The sequence below is a fragment of the Parasteatoda tepidariorum genome, chromosome 10 (assembly GCF_043381705.1).
Source record: "Parasteatoda tepidariorum isolate YZ-2023 chromosome 10, CAS_Ptep_4.0, whole genome shotgun sequence".
NCBI classification, from domain to species: Eukaryota; Metazoa; Arthropoda; class Arachnida; order Araneae; family Theridiidae; genus Parasteatoda; species Parasteatoda tepidariorum.
Genome location: NC_092213.1, coordinates 5279630 through 5291851, shown reverse-complemented (window position 1 = coordinate 5291851; position 12222 = coordinate 5279630). Strand labels below are relative to the sequence as shown.

At 28.8% G+C, this 12222-nt stretch overlaps 2 protein-coding genes across 2 annotated transcripts in view; one reads left to right on the top strand and one right to left on the bottom strand.

The window, feature by feature from the left end:
• The window catches only part of LOC107451248 (ATP-dependent RNA helicase DDX42), a 36822-nt gene extending 35029 nt beyond the window's left edge, over positions 1-1793 (top strand). The window contains exon 19 of the mRNA XM_016067287.2: positions 1493-1793. Coding sequence (XP_015922773.1) covers positions 1493-1618 — 126 coding nt within the window. The 3' untranslated portion in view covers positions 1619-1793. The remainder of the gene's footprint in view (positions 1-1492) is intronic.
• Positions 1794-5746: 3953 nt separating this feature from the next.
• Positions 5747-12222, bottom strand: part of LOC107451240 (conserved oligomeric Golgi complex subunit 4) — a 38757-nt gene continuing 32281 nt past the window's right edge. Inside the window, exons 20-22 of the mRNA XM_016067278.3 lie at positions 11181-11309; positions 8208-8299; positions 5747-5946 (exon numbers count right to left, since the gene is read on the bottom strand). Of these exons, the coding sequence (XP_015922764.1) occupies positions 5904-5946; positions 8208-8299; positions 11181-11309 (264 nt within the window). The 3' untranslated portion in view covers positions 5747-5903. The remainder of the gene's footprint in view (positions 5947-8207; positions 8300-11180; positions 11310-12222) is intronic.

The following is a 12222-nucleotide window of genomic DNA, read 5'->3' as shown; positions in this document are numbered from 1 at the left end:
TTTTTTTTTATATATATACTTAGATCACTTTCCGAAATCAAGAGAGAGCAATGGAAGTCTTATTTTTCAGTACTGCTATTATCGACTAACATTTATCGTCAAAACATTTTAGTTTAAAATGTTAAATTTTAGTCTATCTTTAACTAAAATTTAAGTCCTTGAGAATTTTATAATAAGTCTTAAAAAGTCCTTGAAAAGTACTTGAATTTTATTTTTATAGTAGAGCATGAACCCTGATTTTGAGTATCTTTTTGTTGCCTCATAATGAACATAGTGCTAGTGTTTTTATCCAAAGCTAGTGAAATAGTGGCTCTTTAATATTATAAGAGTAAATTATTTAATCAAATATATATTTTTTCTGATAAATTACTAACTTGCAACATCTATTTTTTTTTTATTTATTTAGTTATCGGCAAAAACTTTTGTTAAACTTTGTTTTCAGCTTATATTAACTAAATTTTTCTAAATGTAAAATTACGAAATATCTTTGTCTTGGTTCAGTTCGAACGGTCTAATGAGCTTTAAAATAACCCTTCATCTATAGAATAGAAACATGACTTTATCCAAGAGACCTGTGTGTACTGTGGTTTAGTTAAAAAAAATAGATCCAAAAGTAGATAAAAAATCAGAATTAAAACGCTATAGTACAGGGTTCCCAAGACCTGGAGAAAAAAAAAAGATTGGTAGCTAAGATTTTTCAAGACTACTGAAAAATGCTTAAATTTACCTTTCTTTTGTGAATTACGAAATTATTCCAGAGTTATTTTCTGCACCTATATATATTTTCTTCTTTGGATAAACCAATCCTTTTCTATACCTCCAAACGGTTATTTAAAAAATCTATTAGAGAGAACTTTTGGTATTACACAAGAGAGGCAAATGAACACTAATGAATAGAGGAAATGTCAAATATCCATTATGGCCAAGGGACAAATCAGTTGCTACTGGCCACAACTGCCTCTCCAAGCATTTGTATCGTATAAAAAAAAATTCACATCCTTTCTGCCAATCATGCAACATTTGTGAAGAAATGAACACGAACCATTTGAGTCATTGCCTGCACTGGACTCGGATACTTGTGGGAGAAATACTGGAGAGGTTCGGCACAAGATGAACAATTTATAGACTTACTGTATATTCAGATTTGTTACTGTTATCTCTGTTTCTTGTTTTAATTTTATTGTTTGTTTTTCTGTCTGCAGTTGTCTCTTAATTTGTCTTTAGAAATAAAAAAATGTTCTCTTTAAATTAAATATTTATTAACAACTTAAAACATTTAGATGTATCACACTTTATCTACCACTTTAAAAAATTTTTCCAGAGAATCCTGTAATATAATTGTAGAAATGTATTCAAAAATCTAATTCTATTACCCAACTTGTTTCACATTCTTATCTTCTTTGGTTCTTGCACATTTTTGTTTTTTATTTATTTATTATCTTTTTCCATGTTTTTATTTTTTAGTTAATGTGGGAATTGTTTATATTTTCAGTCACAGTACAAAACTCAATTTACTGCCGCAACTGATACTGCTTGGAAGATGGCTTCGAGAGAAAAGGAGGCTGAAAAAGAAAGAATCAGAAAAGAGCGTAAAAAGAGCCGATGGGACAATAGTTAGTAATTTACATCAGCAATTTACCAGAAATTCCTTTTGACGCTCTTAAACTTTAATTGTATAAAGTTTGTAAATAATAATAGACCATTTTGTTGTAATGTAGACCAGACCTCATACTGTTATTTCATCTTGCGATTGTTTCTACAGAAGAATCAATAAATCAATTTTTTTTAAAAGACACAAGTACAAATGTTTTTATTTTTCTAATTTGTTTCAACCAGTTGCATTCAAAGTTGAAATGTTTTTTAAATGACAAATGTTTCAAAAGATAATATACACTGAAAGATCAGTAGAATTTTCAATTTAAAAAAAATTTTTTTTTTTTATACATCATATTTTCTGATGTATTTTATAGTGAAACTTTTTCAACCTCTGAATTTATAATCAAAAATATGTATCAAATTTTGCTCCAGTAAAAAAACTGAACATCTACAAAAGTTGATGCATCAAAGTAGGTTTGCAAATTAGTAATGGTGTGAATTTCTGTGAATTATTATTTTTTTGAATCAGCCAATGCTACTTACATCCAATGTTTAAAGCTCTGTTACAGGATCCGAAAGTAATCTTCCACAACCTTCTGTACCACTTGCTGATCAAATTGCTAACAGTGAAGCTATGTTATTAAGCTTTCTTGCTGAAAATCCCTGCCATTTTCACTTCCCCCTGACCTGTTGAATTTAGTAAAGCAGCTGTCTAAAGATGAAAAAGCTTTAAATGGAATTAAAATGCATCGCACTGCAGCATCATATAAATTACGCTTTGGTGTTGCAAAAACCTTCAAAGAAAATCTTGTTTGGGATTTAAAAAATGGTTTATTTTCATTAAACATTGATAAAAGCAAGAGCAGCAATAATGAGAATATAGTGACAGTCCTTGTAAATTACTTTAAAAACAACAAGATTGTGACTGAACATCTGCAGTCATTTTCTGTTGATAGCGTCAACAGTACTTCTCTTTTTGAAGGCATTGTTAAGCTCTTGGAAGGAAATAACATTCCTTGGAATAATTTAATATCTGTACTTTTGGATTCTTGCCATGTTATGCGAGGAAAGAAATCAGGACTAGAGAGAAGACTCGGGGAAAAATGTCCACATTTGCTTGATATTGATGGTGACTCTTGTCATCACGTGCATAATGCTGCAAAGCAATTCTGTAAGCCTTTTGGTTTGCATCTTGAGTCTCTATTTACAGATATTCACAATGATTTTAAATGGTCACCTGATTTACGTGCAGCTCTAATTGGAGTTTGTGAAGTTCTGAATCTCAAGTATACAATGCCACAAAACTACATCAGTTTCCGGTGGTTGTCAGTATATGATGTGGCACAAGATTTTTGAGGATGAGTAATGCCTTTACTTTATTTTTCTTTTATTTGTCAATCAAAAAAGACAGTTTTTCTCTCAACGATAATTAGCATATATAGGCATTAAAACATCAGCGAAACTGGAAGAGAATATATTCGAAATTTACATTCTGCGCTTGCAAAGAAGAATCTTACGCAGGCAGGAAAAGAACGAAAAAATAGGATTTCTCAAAAGATATTTGAAGATTGGCTAACGACTAAATTAATCACCAACTTTTTTGTGTCAGTTTTGCCATTACTTCAAGAATATATAAAACTTTTCCAAACTGAAGCACCCCTCATTCATAAGCTACATGACAAGCAATTTGACCTAGTTAAAGGATTTTTTGCTTGTTTTGTGAAACCTGAAATATTTGCAGAAATTGGTAATTCCACAAAAAAAAAAAAAAAAATGATTACTGCAGATGTAGCAAACAAAAGCTATCATTTAAAAAGTGATTCAATTTTTGTTGGAAAAAGAGTTAATTAACTCAGCACCAAAATCACAACTACATAAAGTTAAAGGATTTCAAAGCAATACTCTTGAAGGATTTGTTGCCTGCTCACGGGCATTGCAGAAGAAGATGCCGATAAGAAATGATTTCCAAAAGTCTGTATCGTGTATTGATCCAATGTGTAGGCAAAGTTCCTTAGCACTTAAATATATGACTCAATTGCCATTGTTAGTGACAAATGTATTGTCAAGAGAAGAAAAAGAACCCTTTGAGTTAGAGGCAAGAAAATTTCATTCTGATTCCATCCAGCCTCCAAACGAAGGTGATAGTATTGTTGAGTGGTGGGTTTATGTATATAGAACTGGAAAATATCCATTACTCTCTAAGATGGTATTTACTCTTTTAACATGCTTTCATTCTCCCAAAGTTGAATCAAGTTTTAGTCTTATGAATAATATATCACCAGGAACAACGAGATTGAATGTACGAACTTTTGATGCCATCCAGACAATCAAATATCATCTTTTAGCCAATAAACAATCCTCGTTAACTTATTTTGCCAAGAAAGATTTTTTGCAAGTAATCAACAACAAGATTTTGATAAAAATCTTGTTCAAAATTTAAACTCTTCTTGCAAAGCCTACCAAGAAGAAAAAGAAATCAGAATAAATATGGTAAAAGAAAATAAAGAAAAGGTGTTATCAAAGGAGGTTGTAAAAAAATTATGTGCAAATGCTGCTAAAAGACTAAGACTCAAACACAAAAAGAATATACACAGAAATGATAATAAAATTCTTGCAGACAAATCAGAAGATATGACAAAAATTTCACCAGAGAGAGAAAAAAACTTAAAATTATCAATAACTTCTAATGGGAAATCAGCTGTGTGCAGAGCTAGATCCTTTGTTAACACAAACACTAAGATCTCAAATGAAAAAATCGAAGAGAATTAATTCTTTAACTATTAAAGATGTTTAAAAAACTCGCAGCTAATAAAGATCATAATTAATGAATTTGTGCTTTTCATTTCTAACAGTTTATTTTCTTTTGTAAATAATGGTCCAGTTATTCATGCTATAAAATGCAAATTTCTTATCAAATGAAAAATAACTATCTAAACAGGTGCTTATTATCATGTAATTTTTCAAACTTAAATAGCAAATTTTGTATGTTGATAATTTACTAAATGTTTCTACTTCACAATTATTGATGTGTTTCAAAGGGCTTAGTTATATTAAATTATAATATAAACACAGTGATTCAATTGTGAAAGTTTATTTTATTTTCTAAATAATTAAAAAAAATCATGTTACTGATATATTTACTATAAAACACATAATAGTATTTATTAAAAAAAATTGAATGTTTTCAATAATTTGATGTACTAAACTAGGCAGGATTCTGAAGTAATAATTGTCTCCTTTGTGTGAACTGAAGAAAAATATGCGTTCTAGCACTATTTTTACAATGGGTTATTTCACTTTTTATTAAATGTTAAGGTTCAATGTAATTATTCGTATATTAATAATTTAGTATGCAATTAATTTTATATCAACACATAATTAATTATTATATTAAATTGTCTGGAATGTATTATTAAACGATTATACGCGCATGTGATTTACTCTCGTGGAAATTCAGCTTTTTTGCCTTTCAGCCAATCTCATCCCTGTTTCACCAAATGAGCGATATCATAAACAAATGTGCATTTTAAGCAATTTTTTTTGTAGCATCAAAGCCTACGGTTTCTGTTCTTTCTAAATTTAATATGCTCTACAATTTTGTAATAAAATTTTTTCCATATCCAGAATGGTTTTCCAGATAGAAATTCTGCACTTCCATTTTCAACCATTTGGCTTGGGTAGCACCTTCATACTGTGGCATGCAACCGCTTTACTATATCTAGACACAACATTCATTCTTTTTGTAGCAGTAAAATCCACAAGCTTCCGATTTCTTCAAAATTGAAAATAGCCTGCAGTTTTATAATCGACTTTTTCATACATCAAACCATTTTCTAGTTAGTAGAAATGCTAGTTTTATACTTTTCCAACTAGAAACAACATAAGGAGCTATATCTCGACCCACTTTACTATACCTAGACAACACTTTTATAAATATAGAAATTTCGTAAGAAAAAATTTTTAGTAAACAAATGTAATAGCATGATTCAAAAATGGGTGAATGTGGAAAGTAATAAAAGTTTTATAAAAATTAATTGAAACCAAATGTGATAAATGTATTAAAAGTAAATGAGTGTGAAAAGTAATAAAAGTTTTATAAGAATTAATTGTAAACAAATGTGATAGTTACATTAAAAAATAAGTAAGCATGGAAACCAATAAAAATTTTATAAGAATAAATTACATTAAAAAGTGTGAGTGTGGAAAGCAATATTTGACACAATTAAAACAAAACTTTATATAAATATCATTCAGTAAATGAATATAAATATATCTCTTTTATTTACATAATGTTTGATTCATCAATTTTACAATTTGAGACGCTTGATGTCTTCAGATCTGAAGTCCTTCCTGAAAGTAAATGAGAAATGCTATGTACAGTGTACAAAATAAACAACATGAATAACTCTTGATCTAATGTTTGAATTTTCAAATACTAAAACTTAATATTAATGGTTTGTGGGCCTAACCTTAAATATACCAATTAATTAGTAAAAATGACATTCTAATTTTTGAGAACAGACACAAAAACATACTTTCTCTGAATAAACATACATTTTTTTAGACGGATTTTTGAGCCTTAAAATATGGAGAGTAGCTGCTATCAGGAAATTATGGCCTCAATAGCTTGGCCAAGAGATCAGTGTAAAGTTTCGACCCTTTAATGTTCCTTTTACTTCCTAAGTATTTTGGAACAAGTCCAAAAATTTTGGCAGGCAGTTGTAAAATTCTTTCATCTAAAGACTTTATGTAAAAAATAATTATTTTACTTTAATTTTTATCAATTTCTTTAATAAGGGTCAAAACATTTTTTGAAATGTAAGGTATAAGGTATTTTTTTTGCATTTTAAGATAAGGAATTTTTACACTGCTTTAAGTTTTGAAGAATATAATTTCTAATAGCAAAAGTTTCTGAGTTATAAAATTTTAAAAAAGTCACACATTTAAATTTGACTTCTTAAGAACTATTTGAAGGATTGGGGTAAAATTTTCAATTATGCCATTTAAAATATATTATTTAAAACACTATAAAAAAATATATAACTTAAAACTAAAAGTTTTTTTTTTGACATAATAAAAAAAATAATTATTAAAAAATTCTCATATATTTTCTTCATATTATTTTTAGAAAAACAAATGTTATAATTGAGTGCCAAATTTTTTTGATTAACTTTAAAGTTCTCAAGACATGGCAAAAAACACAAAAAGTAATATTAACATTAAGGGGTCCAAAATTTCAACCGCTGTCTTGACCAAACTGCTGCTATCCGCTACTCTTTGAGGGTCAAAAATCCGTCAAAGAAAAGGCTTGTTTATCAGAGAAAGTACATTTTTGTGCATGATTTTGTATCTAAAAATATTGCCTGCACTAATTAATGAGCATATTTGAGGTTAGACCTTTTAACCATCAAGTTTGAGAATTGATACGGAAAAATCTAGTCATTAGATTTTATAATCATTGTTGAACCGCCAACCGAGTTTTCACTTTACGACTATTAATGTTCAACACCGTATCCTTGTAATTTGAAACCCAATCCAGAAGACTAGGAAACTCCTGGATTAAATATTAAGAGAAATATGCCTTTGTGACGGTCATTTTGATGTGAACTAACCCACATTTGCATTACATGGAGAGGAAAACTACGAAAACTTCCACAGTTAAACTGACGGCAAGGGAATTCTACCCCATGATCTGCCTACCACTGAAGATATTTTACATCAGCCCCTTGGTCTGTGCGAGCTGGGTGTGGAATTCAAATCAAACATCCATTGCCGGGATGCAAACGAGGTTCTCCCACCCCTCTCCAGTCATTAGATTAAAAGTTATTCAGGGTGCTGTTTTTTATTTTGAACACTGTACATTAATATGAATCAGTAGAAATGAAGTTACACTGCACGCACATGCACAATTATTTACATAACTATTTTTTGTTAAGTCTTTTTTGGTAGCATTTCACTAGATGGCAAAGCAATCATCTACTGCTAGATTAGATTCACTTATTAGCATACATTCTATGTTATAGGTAATTTAAATCCGCAGTTTCATCTTTAAGTTTATAATGTTATTTGATAAGATCTTTACAATACAAATTGCTCTTCTTCTGCTGGTGATACCAAATAATGCATTGCTCTACCTGTAAAACCAGTGAGCTAGTCTTTTAACAAAGTAATGATTGTTTTAAGAATGTCATCATTAGGAATTAAAACTATCATCTGTTTATCAAAACAAATAAATAAGCCAAATCAATAAACAAATAAATATTAAAATTTATTTTAAATAAGACTTATTTATTAAAAAAAATATGTATTAGAAGAAATATATATTCTAAAATAACAAACAAAATATGATGTTAATTAAATGAAATTTCATTAAAAGTAACTGCTCATTCCTTTTGAAAAGCACAGCCTCTGAAAAGATATGCTTTTTTCAAGACTGTGATTTTTAGTATTAGAGAATTTACAATCTCTGGGAAAAAATTTTACATAAATCTCATTGCTACCTCCTTCATTGGCGAATTAAAATGGTGCATTACTACAGAATTAAATAAACATTATTTAGCAAATAAATATTTATTAAATATCTTTTGTCAAAATAAATTTTTAAACAGTACCTTAAAGATAATACTTGTCTGACTTCCGTTGGAGTGAGACGCCAGGTTAGAGAACCAGAATTTGTACCCCATGTATCCAATAACTCAGTAACCTATAACAAGCAATATATTGTAATCATATGACAGACATAGTTAGAAAAGCACACAATAGTTTCTAAAGTAGGAAGAGCCTCATTTTATTTATTCACGACCAATCGTGATTTTATTAGTAACTAAAAATTTTAATATTTTCATTAATAATTTAATTAAAAATTATAATAATAATAAAATTGTGTTTTAACTAAGTACAATTAATTTTATTTTTTATTTTATAAATGACATTGAATAGGTAACCCATTATTAGGTTTGTGAACCCATTTTCAGTTTGAAAGAGAATAACTTCTTGGTACCAATCTACCTTAGTTTTGTTTTCAAATGTAAGTACAATAAGGGTATTTTCCAAGCAAATTGATTTAAACAAAAAATTACTCAATAACTTAACAATAAATAAAAAGTTTCTAGCACATGATTAGAAAACCTGAAATGGTCAGCAATATGGCAGATATTGCCTATTTTTTTTCTTTCATTACTTATGAATAATTCATAGTTACTTAATGGCAAAATTGAATTTATTTTAAATAAAAATTCTAGCTAAAGGACGAAATTTTAACTTGAGCTCTATGCCTGATGACAACTCAATTTACAATTGTTTCATAGAAGTTGCACATAAAATTTATCTCTATTTTATTGTCAAAAAAAATTTTGGACGCTTTTCAGTACAAACTAACAAGACATAAAACTGTAAATAATAATTTCAAACTCTAAGCGTTTCCAGAAGGATAAAAAAGAGGAAAAAACTAATTACATAGAATAAAAAAAAAAGAGTAGCATATACAGTATACTATCGATATCTCAAAAACTTCATTATATCATAAAAATATTTTTCCCTTATCATTATAAACCATCTATTGTTAATTTGAATTCCTATGTCGAAGAGTTCCTTCTCAAAACCTTATTATGTCAATTTTTTTTCGAAACCAAAAATTAATTTTTTGTGGAAAAATCACAATGTAATTTTATTGTAAGCCAATTCTTTTCTATTTAATGCATAATTATTTTTGTCTTACTTTCAAAAATAAAATTATCATTGTTGTATTTAGACTAATAGTCAGTTATCATTACATACATTTATTAGTAGTTATTCTTATGTTTTATGACTCTACTTAGTAGAGTAATATTTTAGAATATATTTTTTACTTTTAAGAAAGTATTTAATTCTGAATTTGCTATCTGAAAAACTCGATATCTTGAATTTTTTATAGCGTCCCTTTAACTTTGAGATATCAAGAGTATACTGTATTACTTTTTTAATAAACTAATAACACCACCGCATACCCCTCCAACTCATCTTTCAAAAGTGATGCTCCCTACATTTCTCATTTTAAATGGGACAAAAATAACTTCTATTTTCTTCATTTTTAATCCACTCGTAAAACACAATGTCACAGTGTTCTGCGACATCGTTTTTTAACAGTGACGTCTGTTATTTATTTTTTCGTTAATTTAATCTAATTACCTTTTAATTTGTTTTCCTATTATTAATTTTAATTTAACGATTTTTTTACAATTAATTTTAACTTTTTGCTAACTTCTTTTGCTTGTTCCTTTAGTTTTAAGCACCTTCAAATTTTATTTAACTTTCCCCCATTTGCAACTCTTTGGCGTTTTAGCCATCTTGTTTTTTTTACAAGTTTCTTCTTCCCTCCTTCCCGCTTGTTTTAAACGGGGTTTCCCGTCTTGTGGTTAGGGCTTTTTTTGGACCCTCATTGGTCATTTCCCCCTATCCTTCTTTAAAAATCTACCCTTTCCAAGCATATTTTTCACACATTCGGACGTTGGCCCTTTTTTTTAAAAAAAAATAATAAAATTATGTAGCGTTCGGATTATAAGCCATTTTATTTGGCATCTTCTTTTTTTTTGACTTGTTGTAACAAAATGTTACCCTTTTTATTTGTTTGTAAATTTTTCTTATTGTGTCCTTAATGTTAAAAATAAACGTCGATCCCCTTTTTCGAATTTAATACCGTAATTTTAGTGACGGCTGTTCATTTTCGCCATTTTGTAGTTTGTGCAGGATGCCCTGTCGGCATAAGCCATTGTTCGATTATTGCAATGATGTACAATTTTTCTGAATATTATTATTGATGTTTTTTTTTTTGTTAAAATTTAAAATAAATTCCTTCTGTCAACCAAAAATTGTTGGCTTTCGATTTCTTTTTTTAAATTTTTGTCCAAGCTGTTCTCATTTGCTTCATGACTTCAACACGCTGCACAACTCAATTGTTTATGGGTCAGTAACTTTTAACTATTTTGTTCCTTTCCCTTCTGTCCCAGATCTGAACTCAATCTAATGTATATTTTGTATTTTTAAAAATGTTTGATATGTGTTAGGATGCTTTTCATAATCTTATATTCTTCCCCTTTGACCTAAGGCTCATGATCGCTTATGATAATTGTTGCGTTTTCCTTTATTTTCTTCCTTCCCAATTATCACTACCTTCCATAAATAAAAATTTTCACCCTGTAAACTTTGACCTCAAGAGCCCATCACGGTTTTTGTGGTGCATTTCTTTGTACTTCACAGCCTAACCCTGTATCTTCCCTCCAAAACCCCTACAACGTTTAATTTAACTCCTTAAAATTTAGTTTAAGATTAAAGTGATAAAATAAATTATTTTCTCACTGGTACACATAATTTTTAAAATTATGTTTTCTTTGTTAGTTATCTAATTATCTGGGTTAATTTTATCTCAAATCAATGTAATTTATATTTTGATAATTTAATTTATACTTTTCTTAAAAATTACATTTTACACTTTGACAATGACTGTTATTATTAAAATGAGAATATTTTAATCTTAGAATATAATGCCTACATATACAATTCTAATACACTATAGAAAAAAAATAAATGAATTAATTCGAATGACTCACATTTTCCAAATTTAGAATAGTTGCAATTTGAGTGAGCCGAGCAAACTTGTCTCTGATTGTCCATGTAGTGACTGTAGTCAAATATCCTATAATTAATCTTAATTCTCTGTCAAACTGTAAACCTCCTAACTGGAGAAGAAGAAAAAAAGATTTAAATTATACAAGTGAAGATAAGCAATGCCTACTATTAATAAGGAAAAAGATGTGATTAGTTCTTTGTGATATGATTACAATCAAGTAAAAACAATGTTTAAAATCACAAATTATAACATGATTGGCATTTCGTCCCGAAAGAGCTGGAAAAAACTTAAAGAAACTGGACAGGATATGAAGAAATTAAAGTGTCAATGCGATAGTTTAGCTATAATAGTTACAAGAATAGCCTAAATTTAATTTAATATAGTTCCAGAAATGTACAAGTTTTCCATGTGAACTCTTAAAAATGTTTTTATTTACAGTACATGTAATTTAACAGTATACAGTAAATTTACTGTACACTAGGGGTGCACAACCTGCGGCCCGCGGGCCAAATGCGGCCCTTCGACTACTGAAGTGCGGCCCGCGAGAGCTTCTAAACACAATAAAAAAATTTTAAAAAATGGCAATTTTTAATCGCACTTTTAAGTCATCACGTTTTAACACAATCAATTTTAACAGATTCTTTAGTAAATGTTCGTTTAACGCGCTTTCTTTAAGCCGATTTTATAGTAAATATAAATGATTTTTTTTAAACAGTTATTTCCGCTTTTCTACGTGATTTCGAAAATTCCGAATTTTTATTACGACGCGAATTTCAGATCGCAAATTTAAATAATCACTTTTCTTGCACTTTATTTGTGACGATTTCATCTTAAATCTAAGTGATTTTTTATCTTTTTTTTTTGCAATTCTTTCTTTTTTTTCAAAAAATTTTTTCGGCAGTTATTGCTATGCGTTCCCACGTATTATAAAAAATTCCAATTATTCTATTACGACATGCAAATTTTAAATCATGCATTTGACACGCTTTATTCATGCTGAGTTCAGCATAAATATATATTTT